Genomic DNA, 20,960 nt, shown 5'->3' on the forward strand with positions numbered 1-20,960 from the left:
TCCCCGAAATAAAATCTTCTGCTTTTAATACCAATATTCGCCATTTTTGTTGTATGGCTGTGAGTCATGGAATATTACAAACTCCATAGAATTTAAATTGACCATGTAAATGGTGGTCAAAAGGCACGTGGTAGATGTGACTGGCTGCAACATATTACAAATTAGGACATGGGAAGGAGAAGTGGTGTACAAGATTTCATCAAAGAAATATACTCATGAAAAAGAAGATATGTTAGTCATATGATGTGAATTTTTGACGACTGATAGACAGCAAACTTAAACCAGCTCATGGACAAGAGTTGCAGACAAGGACAGTTGGTGATTGGAATGATTGGAGAAAGAACCCTCATCACTGAGATTACAAATCCATTGATATATTTTGTTTATTTGGGAGTATTACATCACATTCATAAAGTGGTCTGTAAGGTGATGGCCCTTAATTCAGCAGCAGCATCATGCATATCAGTAATCATTTCCAACCCCCAAACTCTTTCCCAGATACCCAGTTTGGGTGATTGGTGCCACAATTAACCTCAGGGCTATTTCTGACACAAAATATTTGTGAAATCAGGGTAGTGGGGGATGACTATGTCTTTCAGCTTTAAGATACTATAGTTTGCTGCAGCATGTAGAATCCAGTTTTTGCTAATATTTACCACAGATCAGACTGCATAGTATCAAATGCTTCAGTGAGATCAATGGATAATAATATCCAGCAAACTAGATGTTTTTCCATATACTTTTCTCTGGTCTGTTTTAAATAAGGCATTGCAGGTTAAAGTCACATTTCAGTTCTGAGGATTTGAGTTTGGCAGCATGCAATTGAGAAAAATCAGGGCCAAAATTATCATCAATGGAGAACAGTGAAATTCCTTGATCATTTTCTCCATGAGCTACCTCACCTTACTTTTTGAAGTTAGCACATAAAAGGGTCCAGGGATGTGGAAAACTGGAGAGTGAAATGTGAGGTGTTTCAGATATCCGGGGGTATGCTGTTATCCCCTTCAGTCAGATTTGTGGCCTCTTCCACATTTCTTCTGAATGTGGAGCACTCCTTGAAATCAGTTATCTCTTAGGAACATTGCAGATAAACATTTTTATTCCCACCAAGGGAAATTTGGCTCCTGTGCTCTGCTGTCCAAAGAGAATTTTATGAAGTGTTAAAATGTTTTTTCGACATTTGTGGCTATCATCTATATAGCTCATCCACAGAAGAAAGTCCCCATATAACTGTTGTAGCAGCTCTGCAGAATCTATCTTTCTCCACAGAAGTATCCTCTGTGACTAGTATTTGCTGATCATTTCAAATGCTGAAGGCTTTTCCTTCCCAAAAAAATTCCCTTTTGCTCTCAGAACAACAATGTCTGGTTAAAATAATTCTTAAAACAAAACAACAAAGTAGAAACCCTTCAAGTCGGTGATATGAGGGCAAATGTTTCCATTTCTCGGGGTAAGCAGTCAAGATTGTTTGGATGCTGAAAGTTTGCCTGTCTGTGGAGTATATACAGCCTTATTTGATGTAGACTTTTAAGGCCCTGCTCCTGAATGCACATTCTCAGCGAAGTCATGCCACTATAATATTAGCATTTTTAAAGCCATTCTGAAAATGCAGTGGAGGGGCAGCTAGGTGGCACAGTGGATAGAGCACCAGCCCTGGAATCAGGAGTACCTGAGTTCAAATTCGGCCTCAGACATATAATACTTCTTAGCTGTGGGACACTGGGCCAGTCACTTAACCCCAACTGCTTCACTAAAATGAATGAATGAATGAATGAATGAGTGAATAAGTAAGTAAATGCAGTGGTAGGAAGGGATAGAGAAACTTACCTATTCACTAGCCTAATCAATTCCAAAATTTACCGGAAGAGATGTCTGGTAAAACAAAGCAATTCAAGTAAGAAATATTCAGTTCTGGGCACTAAAAACTGTCAACCTCATAGTTGCTTGATTGTGTAAAAGGATTAAAAAAGATGTTAACTAGAATAATAACAATAATAACAATAATGGTGATGATGTTCATAATAACGTTTATATATTGCCTTTAAAGTTTGCAAAGTGGGCAGCTAAGTGGCACAGTGGATAGAGAGCCAGTCCTGGACTCAGGAAGATGTGAGTTCAAATGTGGCCTCAGACACTTACTAGCTGTGTGACCCTGGGCAAATCACTTAACCCTGTTTGCCTCAGTTTTCTCATTTATGAAATGAGCTGGAGGAGGAAATGGCAAACCACTCCAGAATCATTGCCAACATGGCATGCCCCAAATGCGTTCATGAAGAGTCAGACTGAAAAGACTGAATGACAAATAAACAAAAAGTTTGCAAAGCGCTTTAGATATTATCACAAAGAGGAAGTGTGATACAGTGGATTTTGGCCTGTAGGCTCTTTAGGCATCATCTACCCAATGAGAGGAAAAGAAGTAGGAAAGGGAATAAGTATTTGCAGGTATCTACTGTGTGTTAGGCATTGTGCTTTATAGGTATCTAATTTAATCCTCACAACAACTTTGTGATAGAGGTGCTATGATAATTCCCATTTTACAGTTGAAGATACTAAGGTATAAAAGGGGATTGATTGACTTGCCCAGAGTCACAGTTAGTCAGTGTTGGGGTAGAATTTGAACTCAGGTCTTCCTGATTCCAGGCCTTGCCCTTGCCCCCGGTGCCTATGAAACTATTGCACTATAGGTCCCTCCCAACCCTTGATCTCACATTACAACCCTTTGAAGTAGGTACTACAGGTGAATGACAAACCTGAAGGAATTCAGAGTTTTAATTGGCCTTTTCATGATCTCCTAGCTAACAAGTCCTGATTCCAAAGGCCAAGTTATTCTGCTCCATTCTGCTGCAGAAAGTGGATTGAGGGAAATGGGCTCTAAGAAATACATTGCAACAAGTCCAGAGCTCCTCATAAAAAAAAAAAGACGGTTTTTACTTGGGGATGAATATAGAAGTTGCATGAGAAATAAAATGATGCATTCTTGATTCTTTGTGAAGCTCAACAAGCAAGAAAAATCCTCACATTTGAGATAAAAGAGTGCTTATCTGGGAGAATACCATTTTGAAAAAAGGATGACCATGAATGAGGTAGAGTATTTCAAGATTTCTAGGTTTGAAGGTAATAGGGCAACACAGGGAGGTGTTAATCATAGAACCATTGACCTGGAAGGGATGGTGAAGAAGTCTGGTCCAGTCTCCTTTAGCCCTGTCACCAACCCTGCTTCATTTTAGGAAGAAAGAAAAATAGAGGTGGTCACTTCCCTAAGATCACACAGTCAATGGCAAAGCTCTCTAAAACCCTTGAAAAGCCAAAATCTCTGGAGACAGAGCAGGACTGTAGCAAAATAGTCAGTGGGACCTTTAGGGAGTGACATCTATGCCCTTCATTATTGCACTAATCATATCTTACTTATTTGTGTCACTTCTATTAGATTTTAAATTCCTTGAAGGCATGGATTGTTTATTTTTTTTTTAATCTTTTTATTCCTGATGCCCAGAATAATGGTCTAGATATTTTTTAGTTGGGGGTGGGGGAAGGGGGCACAAGAAGTGGAGAAAAGGGAATAGAAATCCTGAATGTTAATTCATTAGCGTAAGGAACAGGACTAAGATTTTTAGGATACCCTGTATAGGTAAATGTATGTATAGGTGTGTATATTCATATATATGTGTGTGTGTATGTGTACATATGTATATGTATTCATATATGTATTATGTACATGTATATACACATGAATACATAGATACAGGTATATTTGTGCGCTTGTGCGTGTACACATAATCACACATGTGTGTACATGTGAATACCTACATGTGTGCATTTTATATTTGTGTGTGCACGATACGTGCATGTATGCATAATGGACATGTGCGCGCACATATGAATACATATGTGTATATACATTTGTACGTTTATTCAAATATGTGTATGTATGCGTATGGGTTGTGAATACACACACTGACACACATATATTAAGAGACAACCCTAATGAAAGAACTGATATCAGGACAAACTTAGCAAAGACTGTGTGGGATTTACACCCTCCCCCTCATATTTTCCACTTTTGGACATTGGCAGCTTCAAATGTACGTGCCCCTAAGAGCAGAGAAGGGACAGTCTTAGAGCCCTGGCCTCAGTATTCATTCTTTCTCCTCTCCCCTTTCCTATTCCCAGAGTGAGCCAAATAGCCAACCTCCTTGTGCATGAATTGTAGTATAAGATACCGCCAGCAGCATCAGAAGTATATCTGACATTGGACCATGTTTGAGCCTTGGGTTTAATAAGGTTGTAATAGATACAAATATCACCAGACTCTTCTTTTTGCCCTCTCAAGATAATGCCCCACTGCCTGTTTCCCTCCCAAACTGACCTTGAAATTCTCATCTATCCATACATAATGCCAAGGTTTGACTACTTTAATTCCTTGTTTATTGGGCAGCCTGCCAGACTGATTGGCAGGCTCCTGTATTCTCAGAACCCAGAGCCAGACTGCACTTAAGTTTTGTCTGAGACTCTCTTTGCTGCAGCTTTCAGTAACATGATGTCAAACTGCTTAGACCTCTCCTCTTGACTTTCACACATTCTTCTGACTGTCCTCCGAGAGTGGAACCACTTATTCCTTTTCTTCATTTTAATTATTCCACAGGGACTCCTTTGTATCCATCCCGTCACTCTAACATTCTCTGCTCCCATTGCTGGCCTCTTCATCCTTCTCTCTCCTTCCCTCAGCTATCTGACTTCAAAACAAAACAAGACAAAACAAAAAAATAACAACCACAACAAACACTAGAAAACCTCAGGTGGATTCTAATTTAGTTCATTTGTTTCCTGTGTCTGACAAGCTCTTAAGAGCTCTTCCTGAGGAATTTGGAAATTTTTATCTCTCAAAGAAAAATCCCTTCTGAACCCTGCAGGGTTGAGTCTCTAACTCTCAGCGCTGATGGTATTAAAAACAAAAATGAAGGTACTTTGTTTAAGACAAGCCTCCTGCTTGTAAAGATTTAATCCAGTTCTCCCAGTATTTGGAAGGCTGAACGGATTAAGGATATTATCCACTGAATGGATTAAGATATTTAGCTAAGGCTGGGGGCCTGGAAGGTACTTGGGGGCATGGGAGAGGAAGAAAGCAAGGATCTATAGACTGTGAGTTTCAGCTTTTTGCAGTTTGGCCATTTTGCCCTGCCACTTGGCTTCTAGATTTGGAGCTCCAAATCCCAGTCTCTCAGGAACCCTTACTTCTCTGGGCAGGAGTTTCTTCACCTGTAGAAGAAAAGGTTATATTAATTCGTCGGTTAATAAATATCTATTAGCACTGTGCTGAGTACTCTTAGATAGCCCATAAGGGTCTTCCCAGTTCCAGATCCATGATCCTGTATACCTCCCACAATATCTCAAACCACAGATTGATTGGTCTGCTCTGCCAGGCTTTGCTCTTGTAAGAGGAATTGGAGGAAGAGGGCAAAGAATGGCATATAGTCAAAAGAGCACTTGATTTGAAGACAAGACCTGAGCTGGTGGTGCCCAATCTCTGCCTGTTTGTGATCTCTAAGACCTTTCTCAGCCTGTTTCCCCATTTGGAAATCAAGAACATTGAACTAGACAATCTTTAAAGTCCATCAAGCTCTAAACACTGACAAAAACATTGGTGACCACCCAGATCTGTGCCCATAACAATGTGCCCCAGCATCCACTCTAAAGATACATTCTCCTTCCCCGGCTATCATATTGATAGCAGGGATGTAATGGACATCTCGGAGGGTCACTCTCGGAGGAGAACTTAACCAGGGGTCAGGTTTTATCAGTAGCAGATATTTTTAGAGGGGAGGGTGACTATGATTTCATTCACATAGGAAATTTCCAGTAAAGAACAGATACAGATTGACTATGTCTGTTGTACCACTTAAAATCTGGAAGAATTTCCTTGGCATGTGAAAGGGGTCTGCTCAGGGTCACCCAGCCAATATGTATCAGAGGTGGGAGGTGAATATGGATTTTCCTGACTCTGAACCAATCTCTTCTATCTCTGTACCACACTGCCTCTCAAGTATCATTTACCCAGGTGAGGAAAGTCCTTCTACCAATGCAGGGTGGCATTCTTTAAAGTTTTTGACAGATGCCTACTTGTCCATGGTCACATGGTTCATCCTCCATTCAGCTGTCAAAGTGATCTTCCCGAAGCATGGGTCTGACCCTGTTACCCCTGTCACCTTCAGGGCCAAATATAAAATCTTCTGGTATTCAAAATCCTTCCTAAACTGCTCTACCCGACCACCCACACCTTTCTAGTTTTCTTAGAGTTTATACTCCACCCCCCAATACTTGCAGTGACACTGGCCTCCGGCTTTTCCGTGAACGTGACATTCCATCTCTCAGCTCCAGGCATTTTTTCCAGCTCTTCCCCACACTTGGAACACTTTCCCTCCTGCTTGCTGGCTTCCCTGGTTTCCTTCAAGTCCCAGTTAAAATCCTATCTGCTACAGAAAGCCGTGGGCAGCTAGGTGGCACAGTGGCTAAAGTGCTGGGCCTGGAGTCAGGAGGACCTAAGTTCGAATGCCAACTCAGACACTCAACTAGCTGTGTGACCCTGGGTAAGTCACTTAACAAAGTTTGCCTCAGTTTCCTCATCCGTAAAATTCACTGGAGAAGGAAATGGCAAACCCTTCCAGTATCTTTGCCAAGAAAGCTCCCAAAAGGGGTCACAAAGAGTCAAACACAACTGAAAAAGACTAAACTAAATCCCCCTTAATTCTAGTGCTTTCCCTCTATTGATTATCTGCAATTTATCTTGTCTGTATCTTGTTTGTATGTAGTTATTTGCATATTGTCTCCTTCCGCTAGATGGTGAATTTTTTTGGAGAGAATTCTTTTGGTTTTTAGCCTTTCTTCATATCCCCAGAGCTTGGCACCATACATACCTACCACATGGTAGGTGCTTGGTAAATGATTATTTACTGACTCATGTAGTCAGTCAATAAATAATGAGCAATTATTGATTGACAGACACAGCCAGTAGCATCAGAGGTCTTCTCAGCTCCAAGACTGGCTCTCTAAGCCATCCTATGACTTGGGGCTAAGAAATAGAAAGAAATCTGGAACCTATATAGAGAATGAACCCAGGATTAGGATTTGCTAGCCCAGTGTTATAACCGAACTAACCAGCCATGCCTTTATATAAGCCATGAGTAAATATATACTTATCTGGTCATTTGTGCCTTTTTTCACTTATAATAATTTAGGCCATTGGAAGCACGTAATTAAATGATTTAGTTTTCCTTCCGATTTTCCCATTTTTTGTTAATTTGTCTCTCTCATTCCAATATATACACACACATATAATATATATTCTACTATAATAGATATAATATAATATAAAATATATCTATGATAGATATCGATATGTAATATATTAATCAATAATGTATTAATATAAGATATAATAGATAGAGACGTATGATATATATTCTACTATATACACATATTATATACATATTACATGTATGTATATACTATAGTCCACTGTACCATGTTATGTCATCTATATATATATATATACATATATATATATACATATATATATGTATATATATATACACAACACACACACACACACATATATGCACATGTGTATACATTTCTAGGCTGGTGTGTATATATATGCATGCATATATACAAACAAGTGTGTGTGCGTGGGTGTGTGTATGTGGGTGTGTGCGTGTGTAGTGGAAAGAACACTGGCTCTGGAGTCAGAGAACCTGGTTTCTAATGCCTCTGATGCTTACTGCCTTGACTGTGTGACCTTGGGTGAGTCACTTAACCCTTAACCTCCCATAGTCTCAGTTCCCTCATGTAAAACGAGGAGATTAATCCAGATAGCCTCTGAAGTCCTTTCCAGCCCTAGATCTGTGACCTTATCATGTATATATTTATGCCTGGCATCTGTTAAAGTTTGACTCTGGTGCCTCATGATGGTAGAGAGGTGACCTTGGGTTCTTAGAGTCAATGCCAATGTAATCTCAGCTATAGCAGAACCCACCAAAAAAGGAAACGTTTTCAGTACGGCCCCAGTGATAGACTAGTGTCTAGACTAGTTTTGCTTAGCTCAGAGAGTCTTCTCGCCAGATGAAGAGGTCTTTTGACCATAGCAGCTAACAAACCATCTACTGAGGCAGAGATGCAGCTGCTTGATGGGTCAGTGGAGGGAGCTTTTATACTGACTATATTAAAAATAACGATGATGATAATTATAATAATAATGATAATAACACTTATATAGGTCCTACCATGTGCCAGGGCACTGTGCTAAGCACTTTACAGATCCATTCCATCGTTTGATCCTCACATCAAGGTATTATCCCCATTTTATAATTGAGGAACCTGACCCAAATAGATGTTAAGTGACTTGCCCAGGGTGACATAGCTGGATTTGAATTCAAATCTTCTTGACCTTAGGCCCAACAATCTATCCATTGAACCAAAAGATCTTTTGAAATATAGATACATGTGTGTTTTGTATCTGTCTATATAAATGTGTGTGTGTGTATATATATGCATATACATATATACATATAAATTTACATTCTGACCTTTATTTCACCCACTTCAAACGATGGCATCTATAACATTCTTTCCTGAGGCAGACTTTGATGAATTCTCAACACACTGATGTACAGTCCTAATATAGTAATTGCCAATGGATTTTTGATAGAATTCTCCACCATTTTTTTCCCAGCTCATTTGTAGTAGCAGGTGTGTTAGGGTCAAGCCAGACACTGTGGGATATTATCACATTTGAAGGTCTACTAAAACATGAGTATCTACCAGAGAAGTGCTTTGCTGTTGAAGTTACAATTAAACTGCAGTCATCTGAAAGACTCCATAGTGAACATATTATCATACAGAAAGAACTCTTGAATTTTAGCAGTAATTTTCTGCCATTATAGAATCCAGTCATTTACACTGGATCTGTCTGACCTCTCTGTATAACAGCCAAATTGTACTATGTAAGCATTCCAAACAAAACATCTGGGAACATCTGCTTATGAACACTAAATCAGAGGCCATTGTTATCAGCCAAAGCCCCACCCTTATTCTACAGAATTCCATGAGAGGAATATGATATTTCTCTGAAAGGATTTAATAATTTAAATGGATTAGTTTATCCATTTAGTAAGCTAATTAGATCCATCCCTGTATGGCTAGGAATGAAAACCTTAACGCTAAGTCAGAAAGTCCCACCTTTCTCACACATATGAACTTGACAAAGACTTACTTTCTCAGGGCCTAATTTTCCTCATCTATAATATCAGTTATTCAGTCAGTAAGCATCTATTAAATACTTACTGTGTGCAAGTTGTTTTTGTTGTTGTTGTCGAGTTCTTCGGTCATATCTGGCTTTTCATGACCCTGTGGACCATAGCATACCAGTACTGCCCATGGCAAAGATACTGGGATGGTTTGCCATGTCCTTCTTCAGCTCATTTTACAGATGAGGAAACTGAGGCAAACAGAGTCAAGTGACATGCTCAGGGTGATATATCTAGTAAGTGTCTGAGGCCAGATTTGAACTCAGGTCTTCCTGATTCTAGGCCCGGCACTCTATCCCCTGTACCACCTACATATCCAAAGTAGGTCCTTGATAAACGTTTACTGACTGACTGACTGACTGCCAGGGCTCTTGGTAGCAGCTGTTGCTTTCCTGCCCACACAACTCCATTGTCTTTCTTCCTGATTGCAATAACAATATTTCCCTTTCTGTGGCCCTTCTATTACCCACTCTCTGCCATAAAATAGAAGGGTAACCCAGCATCTCTAAGTGTGTGTGGATCTTTTAAAATCCTTCCACCATTGTGTTAGTTTTGAAAACTCAAGTCAGCTTGGTAGGATATCCCTGCATGTTCTTGGGTTTTCTTGGCAAGACAGTGCCTTAGTTCTGTCAGCTCCCTAAGACTAGTCATCATTCAACAACACATAAGGGAGATGGGGTGTAACATAGCTCCTCCAGGGAGAAATCTATGCCAAGCCTATGCTTTTTAGACCCTTTGCACGGCTACGTTGACAGGACACTATTCCTTTACAATGTGTATTTATCCCTCCCTAAATCATGAACATCTGTGGTATTGAAAACATAAAACCAGACACTTTTTAAAAAATCATATTTAACATATGTCTGCAAAGCAAAGCTATGACCTGCACGAAACCTAGTCTTATCTAAATTTTATATCTCCTTCAGCACACAGCTCTGTATACACCAGGTGCTAAATAAATGATTCTTGAATGGAATGGAATTTTAGAGCTAGAGAGTAATTAAGACCACCTAATTTTATAAAATGATAAAGCGAGGCTGAGATAAAATGATTTTCCAGAGGTCACCTAACTGGTAAGTGGCCAAACCAGGACTCAGATCCGCATCTCCTAACTCTAAGCTAGGTCTCTTTCCACCTTGCCTCTAGACTGTGAGCTCCTTGAGGGCATATGCATTGTTTTTCTCTGTGTGTGTGTGTGTGTGTGTGTGTGTGTGTGTGTGTGTGTGTGTGTGTGTGCGAGCGCGCGCTTGTGTTTGTTTTATGTTTGATGTTGTTATTGTTGTTGTTGTTATTTGCCTTTCTTTGTACCTCCAGAGCTTAGCTTAGTGCCTGCCACATAGTAAGTGCATTGAGTGACTTACTCACGTACCAAACACTGTGTTCCTTAGCAGCTGTAAAATGTGTGTTCAGCATGGCCAAAATATACCACCCAGGAAGGGAAGAGCCCAGACATAGGAATGAACGTGACCCAGAACAGAATCAAAATTGCATAGAAGTAACTAGTCCTGCCTTCCACAAAGCATTTCCCTCCACGCCTTCCTGTAGAATTCTGTTTCCTTCTAGGTGAGGGAAGCTTTCATTTGTTACAGCAGACTGAGCTTAAAGCAGTCTGCCATGACTGCCCTGGTAAATGTACCTGCAGTCAGGTGTAGTGAGAGGGAACAAGGCAAAAGAGGGGATGTATCTAGCACCACAGGGGGCCCTGAGGGAAACAGAGACCTGAATTGATGACAAATTGTCCCATTAAAATTGAGTTAAGTTAATGCATCACTTGACATGATGATAAGATTTGATAAATGAGAAGATTGGGTGTTCTTTTACATAGAGGCAAAAAAAACCCACAGTAAACATAAAAGCTTCTATAAGAATAATCCCAATATTCTGAAATAATAATTGAATGAAGGAACAAGTTAAAAATTGTGTCGTATGAATGAAGGCATCTTCCCCCCCATTTTCCACCCCATTCTACCTAATATTTATTTGAACATTTTATATCCTTTTTCTCTCTTTTTTAAATTTATGGAATTTTGTTGTGATCATTATTTCTTCTGGTCCCTCCTTTGAGGATTATTGTATCATTGTAGACATTCTTGGCACATGACATTTTGCCAGAGTGTCAGAAATCTTGTTAACATCTTGTCTTTTTACAAATGTATTCTTTTACTTATTTTTTGAATAGAGCCTTTGAAATTACCTAGTAAAGACTTATGGTGGTTTTTAACTCCAACAGGAAGATAATAAGCTATGTCTTCACAATTAATCATTAAAAAGTTCAGATGTGCACCTTGATTCAGGGACCACATGAATCCCTTTAATTTTTAATTCAAATGGTTCATTCTGTGTCCCTTTAATTCTTAAAAAAAAAAATTCTTCAGTTTCTCTTTGCTGATAAAAACCAATGGTTTTTAAAACATGCATTTGGCTGACCCTAATCCCTAACACATAATACTAATGGCTCAGTCTTCTCTCTGGGTAGTATAGTTAACAGATACTCGATATTTATCTTTCCAATTGTACCATGCCTGGAAGCCACACAGGTGCTAAATGAAGTCAAGGAGACGAAGTTAGAACTTAAAGTGGTTTGGGAGCCAGAGGGAGGGGAGCTTTATGAAAGTGATGATGGAATAATAGCCAATGGTATATAGCCCTGATGAACTATAGAGGGCTCAGAAGGTATGTAAATGAAATCTGCATGCTGATGCAATGAGTTGGGTGAGCCAGCTGGGGAACCTTGAAGAAGAGGTATTGGCTCTAATTTTTTCAATAGGATCTTTGGGTTGGGTGCATTTGGGAGCACCACAGTGGGGCATAATGGAGAACTGGGGAGTAAAAAAGGAAATTGTGAATGAGAGAGGAGGTGCTTAAAAACCAATTGACCCAACTAAATCCACCTAAGCTATGATGTTTTCAGAATTATGTCAATGGCACACTGAGGTCATGGCATCTAGGAGTTCAGAGATGTCTGCCTTCTCACTCAGCAGTTCCTCTCTCTTTCTCAACTTCCAGCTCCCAACCTCAACATTACAAATCTCAATGTGAGGACAGATGGATGGATAGATAAGGCATTCACAACTTAAAATGATAGCTAAAGGTACTTAGAAACAGCTGCCCATGAAGTATTCAGGTCACATTTAAAATTTGTGTAGACTAAAGTTTTGGAGACAGACTTGAAGGGAGACATCCCCAACCTTGATAAAATGTAAGTACAAAAGGCACATGATTGGATGGCTATCGATGATGTTGTCTCAATAATGACATCATCTATAGACTCCTAGTGTCTTTGCTTTGCTTCACTATAGTGATCACAACATAAATTACTTGTCTTGTTTGACTTCCTTGTTCACCAAAGTTGAGCAGATTGTGGCCGTTTTCAACGCTTCTGCCAGACAAAAAGCTTGGGACCATTTCTCGAAAGCTCAGCGCAAGAACATAGACATTTGGCGAAAGCATTCTGAGGTTGGTGATTTTATTATTCTGTTTTAACCACCATCACACAGCTGGATTGGCCCAGAATGGTGTGGCTGCAGCTAGGCTGTGACCTTCTGCATCTACCCCTTGCTAGTTACAGCCGGCAAGGCAATCCACTCATCATTGTGCAATCTCATTATCTGCTCCAAAGCCAGCAAAAATTTGTTCTATATCCAGAAAAGCGGCTGAATTAACACTTGGAGAACAGAGTGATTTTCTTCTATGAAAGAGAAATATTGTTATAGTTTTTGACTTTTCTGCTAGTAATTAAGTTTGGAAATCAAGCAAGAACCTCTGTTCACCAAAGTATTTTAAATTAAGATATAAGTTTTCATATTTGCACCTTGTTTGTGTGTGGACATTTTTATTTTTTTGGACATTTTACGTGCCCTCTCTAGTGACTGAGGTTTGTGATTTTGTCAAAGCCCAAAGATGGCAAGTATGTCTTTCCATCTACATCTTCTTTATTTATTAGTCACTTCTGTGAAAACACACATATCTCTGGGAGAAATCCAAAGGGACTGACCAGGCTAAAAGAATTCCCCCCCATCACTTACCCCCTAAACCCCCTACAAGCACCTATGCTTGTATGAGGATTTTAAAAACTAGGGGAAAGAGATCAAAGCTCTGAGACACCACCTCTATCACCTGGGCAGCAGCACGTGTGTTTCTAGTCATTGGTCTTCCAGTTTCCATGTTTAATTCAGCCATGTAGTAGTGTACGCTATGAACCTGTACTTTAAAAAAAAAAGTAAGTACACTGTTTGTCTTTGTTTCTTTCTTTTATCTTAACAAGAAAAAAAAATTCATCCAGATGCTTCTTCATTCCTAGCACAGCATGTTAATATTACGGTACTCAAAATGATTTTTCCCCATTTCAAAATCAAACTTTTAGAAGGTAAGGTGTACTTATTTAATGATTTTGGAGCACAATTTTTTTTAAAGTGTAGTTTGAGAAACAACAGAGTGCTATGATATAAATTATTTGGGTAGCATTTTAAGTGCCCATTAACTAATGCTAAATTACAGTTGAATACCAATGGCACTAGATGTAACATCCACATGAATACCAAATGAATTCTTTATTATCACTGTTATTATGGGGAATACCAAATGACTTCACCATAATGGGACACTTAAAATGCTACTGCAATTTATTGTTAAGGACTTTTTTTTTTTTTACTTTACAAATACTTTAGAAGGCGGTGGCTGATAAAATTGTATTCCTCTGGATTGGATTTTGGGGAGGATGAAGATGGGATTTTCTCTTTGATTTTCCAGAAACTAGAGAAATATAAAAGATTCTCTGAATAGACATCTTGAATTCAGACCTCACACACTGCTTTTCAGGAGGGGCCAAGTAGCCATGTGTGGTAAAATAAACAGATGCAGGGCTATGAAAGACCAAATGGGAATCCATAGAAACATTTTTTGGACTTAAAAGTAACCAGATTATTTCCCTTCCTCTAGAAACAGGACAAGATTTTTTTTTGTAATGGAAGAGAAGAGCAAGGAGGTGCTAAATGACCCCCTTTTTCAACTCCTGTCACTAGCTTGAGAATGTCAGCCAGAAACAGATGTTGTCTTACGTCTTTTTTTTTTCCTGATTGTTCCCTGTGTGCTGACTTAAGTGCACTTTTTCTTCCTTCCTCTCACCTTATGCCCCCTCCAGACTCTAACCTCCAACAAAATCCTGGTGGCTCCAGAGGGGACGGCACAAAAACCTCTGGCTGTTTTAGGAAAATGGCTAAGTTTTAAAGAAAGGTAGAAAAATTGCCTATTAAATGCTCTTCAGCCCTGGATCATGCCAATGTCCCATCTTTTAAAGGTCCCTCATGATATCCCAACCCTTCCCACCCACTCCCATTTGCTCTACACTATGAAACAGAATTAGAAATTACCTTTGATTTTTTTTTTCCCTGCGTGCCATTTAATTGATTAAATACCATTTTGCAACTTACATTGTGGATAATTTCTCAGTTGCATACAAGCTTGATAATTGACTTGATTTTTCAGCCTCCCCATGTACAGCATCTGTTAATTATCTGCAACACCTTTACAGACTTATTAGAATGTACTAGTGATTTACTGCTGAACCCGAGGCACCCTGTGGAAACACCCTCAGGTTTTTTTGTGGGTTTTTTTTTTTCACTTCTTCCTCCCTCTCCACCTCCCATAGCAACAGCTACTGTATGACTCTTTATCGCTAATTGGGGAGAATAAACAACTGGCCCTTTCTGTGCCATTTATTTTTTCCACATGACTTTTCCTTGTTTCAAATATTTTTAAGCTACCTCTTTGGGAATTGGGCCCTTTGTCAATAGAAAAATTAACTGTGTGCCACTTATAAAGCACCAGCCTAATCATGGTGTAGCATACCTTGGTCAACACCCGGCAGCAGGATTTAGGGTAGAATAGACCTTTCTCTGTCTCATTGAATGATGTGCTTCAAAAGGAAGTACTTTCAAGGAAGGATTCAGAGAAACATGGGAAGACTTGCAGAAAGTTAGGGAGAGAGAGGAACAGTAAACAAAACTGTGCTCAAATATCATGGTGCATGATGATGCCATATGAGCAGAGTGAAAGGACAGGTCCCCTCCTCTGTGTGAACAATCGATAGTGTTTTTAGCAATGGATTTTAGAGGAAGGTTTGTTTGGGTGTTTGTTCAGAGGTGTCTGTTGTATTGAAACAAAGGTTATCAATACTTTCACAAAATTAATGAAAGGAGGGAGAGGGAGAAGGAGAAGGAGGAAGCAGAAGAAAGAGAGCAAGATGTGTTAAGAGCTTAGATGCAAATAAACATACAAAAAAACCCATCCAAAACCCAAACCCATATAGTGAAATTAGGAGGGGAGGAAAAGAAAGGAGACATCACTCACCCTCCTGTCTCTCCTTGAAAGAAAACAAAAGAATAAGGCTTTATGCAGGCCCTGAATAGATATTCAATCTTATGGGGTCCTCCCTTTCTGAAAGTGTCCTTCTTCTTCCCTCAGACACTGGATATTTCAAGAGGATACACTTAGCACTAAGAATTCCTTAAAACTAGATTAATGTATTGCCAAATTTTTAAGTACCCTTTTTTTTATAGGTCAGGACAGAGACAGGAGAATGAGAGAATATCAGAGTAACCCAATGCCCATTTTTTAGATGAGCCCTGGGCTCTTTGTTTTTAATCACCTGTAGAAGAGTTTTGTTTTACAAAGCTATTATTATTATTAAAAACCATACTCACTACTTAAAACTCAATAAAAACATACTGGAAGTAGTGGATCCTTAATGAATTCTGACAATATTTTGTGAACTATAAAAACTTGTGAGATTGGTATGGTCCTTTTTTCTTCATATGTTAATTGGGCAGAATACCTATAAAAAAAAAAGATAACATAGGGAGTGAATTCAAGAAAAAAAGTAACATCTTGATTTAAAATAGTATTTCTGTTTAACACCCATTAATATATTATCCTGAAAAGTTGGCAGTGATAATCACTAAAGGAGGACATGTATGTTCCCTTTGTCTCTATTTCATATTTTACAATTTAACATCACAATAGTCCCAGCAAAGAAAAGCACTGTAGAGCTTCCTTCTAGATGGGGAGATGTAGGAGGTAGGAGGAGGCAGCTTCTGTTTCCATATTGACATAGATTTGTTACTTTAAGACAACCAGGGTACAGCAGAAGGACTATTGAGAGAATGGGTGTTGTCTCATTTTCTTTCATTCTAAAAAGCTGTTCTTTTTTGTTTCTAGGAGCTCCGGAATGCTCACAGTGAACAACTCATGGGGATCCGGCGTGAGGAGGAGATGGAAATGTCTGATGATGAGAGTACTGACACCCCTAATAAAAAAATGAGAGTAGATGAATCAGGTAATGTTGACAACCTGTAATGGGAGAAGGCAGAGGGAGTGTTCTGAATCTTAGATGGATGAGAAGTAATAGACAGTGGTCAGAGAACACCAGGGAAGAGGTTCTATTGGAACTATACTTATATTTTATCTGTCAGTGGCCCTGCCTTTTGTCTGCTGAACCTCAGGCTCTTTAGAAGGAACATATTGATTTGAAAGCTCCTCTCCCTCTCTCCCTGTGTGTGTGTGTGTGTGTGTGTGTGTGTGTCTCTCTCTCTCTCTCTCTCTCTCTCTCTCTCTCCCCCCCACTCTTCTTTTCTCTTTTTCCCTTTTTCTCTTTCTCTTCTTCCCTCCCTCCCTTTCTCTTTCTCTCCCCCCATATCTGGAACCATGATAGTTTTTTTTTTCCCAGGTGGATTGCCTTTTTTTTATAAAATTATATTCCATGGAATGGCAGCTACAGCTTTCACTGTAAGATAGATGTATTTTATTCTCATTTAAGGGATTTTCCCACCGTGATAATTTTTTTTAACTAGCAAAGAAATATTTAAGCATCTGTTCTAATTCCCTTGCAATTCAGACTATTTCCTACAGAATTAAGATTATTAAGATGTTATAATAATTATAATTATATATTATAATAAATAATTAAGATCTATTAAGATCAGACAAAAAGCTCTGGATTCAGAGTTAGAGGATCTGGGTTCAAATATCAGCTGAGCTACTTACTACCTATGTGATCCTGGGGAAAGAGCAGCCTCCTTTTAGGCCTCAGTTTCCCCATTTGTAAAATTAAGAAGTTGGACTGAATGACCTCTAACATTACTTCCAGGTCTAAATCTATAATCCTATTAACCTGCTCCATGTATCCATCTGATCTGTAGTCAAAGGGTTGTCTTTCTGTATATCAAGCAAGATGATTAGGTCCATTTCTTGTGTTTAATAGAATGAAGGAGCTTATATAGAGACTTGACTGGGTCAGAAATTTAAGATACATGTTTGCTAATCTAAGGTGCTGGCTTGAAAGCCTCTCTGGTTTTCTTTTCCAGACAGGGGAATTTGAAATCAGATACAGTAAGAGAGCTGCTTACTAAAACAGAAAGGGAGCCCTTTAGGAAGGTTCCTGGCTAGAGAAGAAATTGGGTGTTATGCAGTTATGGAAAATGAAAACTAAGGGGATAGAATCTGTTTGACCTCACTATTTGCCAGATCACACAACACAGACCTGCCTTGAATTCTGTAACTAAAAGATTATAAGAGCGCCAGGCAGAGAAGGACAGTGATATATGACTAAAAATAGGTTGTTATAGCTGCCATAAACAAAAGGATTCCAGGAAGAGGGTCAACCTGGCCCCACAAAGCATCCAGGTTCACCAGGACCACAGTAGAGAATGCCAGAACCCCTGATATTGATCAGAAGTAAAGTTTCTGGTACATACATATCTAGGAAGGATTTTAATTTCTTTTGATAATTCTCTTTCATCTTTAAATCAAATTCATTAAGTAGTTTCATGTACTTAGTCTTAGGGATGGGCATCATAGACGTACTTTCTGATTCCATGTTCTCACTCTCTGGTCATTTTTTTTTTAACTTTATGTGTCAGTGTTTCCCTCTTATTTTGGATTTGGTATTAGACTTTTTAGGGATGATCATCTTTTGGTTTATTATATATTTTAGATTGTTTTTCCCCTAAGAAAATCACTATCTTCGTGTCTCAGTCTTGTTAACTGTTAGATACCATGTTTTAAAAGTCTAGATTTGGGTGAGAAAAGTTGAAGGAACACTGCTTTTGGAGGCAAAGGACCTTAGTTTGAGAATGAACTCTTCTGTAATATTTATTACCTCAAACATCTGTGTCATACACTCTGATTTCCAACTACTCCTCAGCTGTGAGATCCTTAGCAAAAAACCTCGTCTCTCTGGACAATATTTCTTCACATAACTCTCCTAGTCTATTTCATTGGCTTAGCTGTAGGTATCTAATCCAAACATGGGTTTTGGGTTGGAAGAGTTATAAGGCCCCTTCTGGCTTTGAACACTTAGATTGGTCCTAGTTCTGTAAGTGCTACTTCAGGTAAATAAGGCAAATTCTTTTTTCCCCCAATGAAAGTTGTATTAATGTGCTTATATCCATGAGACAAGGTAAAATAAAGCTACAGTTCTTAACTTAACTCTGTATAGGGTAGACTTAGAAGGAGTACAGGAGAAATTCTCATTTGAACATGTAAGTTTTTTGTTTTTTGGGGGTTTTTTGTGACATTTCTCTTAAGTAGCATGTCAATTTTCCAGGTAAGAAATGTGTCTAATTTTGCAGCCTGCTTAGGACATGACCAGAATAACAACAACTCTGAACAGCTTAGTCTCTGCTTCTGGAAAATATCACTGAGCATGGTATTGGTGCCCAACAGATGTTACTTAGTAATCCAGATCCAGACCCCATTTCATTTATTCAAGGCAAAGTAGATCCTCCTGAGGCCTTATCTTTTAATCCAATCCCCTCAATTCTTCTTGTCTCAAAGTATCTCAGAAGCATAGACATAGATGCAAAAGGACATTTTGATAGTAACCAGGGAGTTTCTCCATAAATCTGAAAAGCCAAGCAGGACTCCTTTTTTTATTCTCAATTAACCTGCCAAGAACATGAAGGAGAATATAGATTTTTGGATGATCTGTATGTGTCCGATTCTTCTATCAACAAGTACTTACCATGGCCCATTGAAAAGGTTATCATTTGATTGTATTCCTTATATACCAAGAGATGGAATAGACTGGGAAAGTCAGTATAGTAGTTTAGAAGGAGATTGGAATATTCCCTAATACTGATGAAATGGTATATTTGGAATGTTCATAAGCTCTCTGTAGCTCAGTTTACCCATTTCTAAAAATGGACATTAAATATCTCCCCCATCCTCACTTCATAGCAATAATGTGGGGACAAGGTAGATAAGATACATGAAGACTTTGCCATCCAGATGACCAAGATAAGGCTCTATGCCCAAGAAGTATGGCATTCAGAATCTACCTGGAATTTTAAAGGATTTGGTTTCTGGAATCCTGAGCCCTGGGACCCTTCGATATTTTTCCCTGGTTCTCTTCTTATACTGCAGCTCAGTCTATGGCCTGCTGTCATTCCCTGTTTCTTACTAATACCTTGTCCGGTGACTCTGGACAACAGGCTTCCAGGCCCAAAGCTTCTTCATCATTTTTAGCTTTATGTGCTCTGGGGCACAGGCTGACACAAATTCTCGCCTGGTCTTTTGACCAAGTAGCAGACAAATCCTTGGTAACTAGCGTATGCAGCCAGGGACTAAAGGCTCATTGCCTAAGGGGTACATGTCTCCTGGTGGTAGCTCATTAGGCTATCTATCACTCATTTTTAGATACAGGATTTACATCTGTCACTCATAAACTAGCTGCCTTCTCCTAGTGTGCTGCTGTCTTTTATTGATGTTAGGAAATGCCAAATCTCCAAATCCATGTGAAACTTTATGCCCATGAAAGAATCCCTGGCCCATCACTTTCATTTGCCTCCTGCCCCGTGAGCCTGTGCCATGGAGTTAGTCAGGTATTAGCAGATCTATTCTTAGAGAGCCAAGAGGGATATTGTTAAGTAGTCAGCCCAAGCTGAAGAAGGAACTCATGAGATGAGTGAGTATGTCTCATCGTAGAAAGATACTATTTTTGATTTCACCATCTTTGACTGGAAGGTGTTTTGTTTATTAATCTCTCTCAGCTTAGTCATAAACCTATATTAAAGCTTGGGTTTGGCCTGTATGTTTTCCATAAAGGTTTTTTGACCATTGAGGAATAAAAGGATGATAGGTTTTTGTTTTTATTTTTCTATTTCTGAATAATGCCCTTCTTCCACACCATTAATTTTGGATGAGGTGAGTGAGCCCTGACTCATCACATATGAAAATGTATATTTACTTTGTATTTTTTGCCTGATCTCTGATTACATTGAGATAAAGAAGCTTCTTGAGAGCAGGGACTGTCTTTGCCTTTTCTTTTCTTTTTTTTTTTTTAAAATATCCTTAGCACTTGCTTAATAAGTAGTTTTGATTGATAGAAAGCTGCTTGGAGCACTGAGAGACTATGTGATTTGCCCAGGGTCGTGTAGCTAATGCCTTTCAGAAGTAGGATTTGAACCCAGAGCTAACAGACTGTGGGTTCAGCTCTTTATCCCCTATGCCACTAGAGGTACATGGTACTTATAAATTGAGGATTTAACAAAATCACTCAAATTGCAATATCAGTTACATCTTACATTTGGATCACATTATTGATATATTCTGATATAATTATAATTCTTTAACTTCCCTATTGGTCTTAGGTATTTTGTTTTAAAG

General features: G+C 38.9%; 1 protein-coding gene across 3 annotated transcripts in view; it reads left to right on the forward strand.

The window, feature by feature from the left end:
* Positions 1-20,960, forward strand: part of ENOX1 (ecto-NOX disulfide-thiol exchanger 1) — a 677,866-nt gene that overhangs the window by 523,516 nt on the left and 133,390 nt on the right. For all 3 annotated transcript variants that reach the window (XM_078147594.1, XM_020971657.2, XM_020971652.2), the window contains 2 exons: positions 12,649-12,755; positions 16,515-16,632. In XM_078147594.1, the coding sequence (XP_078003720.1) occupies positions 12,649-12,755; positions 16,515-16,632 (225 nt within the window). The remainder of the gene's footprint in view (positions 1-12,648; positions 12,756-16,514; positions 16,633-20,960) is intronic.

The sequence above is a fragment of the Phascolarctos cinereus genome, unplaced genomic scaffold (assembly GCF_003287225.1).
Source record: "Phascolarctos cinereus isolate Bilbo 61053 unplaced genomic scaffold, phaCin_HiC Scaffold_7;HRSCAF=346, whole genome shotgun sequence".
Lineage (NCBI taxonomy): Eukaryota > Metazoa > Chordata > Mammalia > Diprotodontia > Phascolarctidae > Phascolarctos > Phascolarctos cinereus.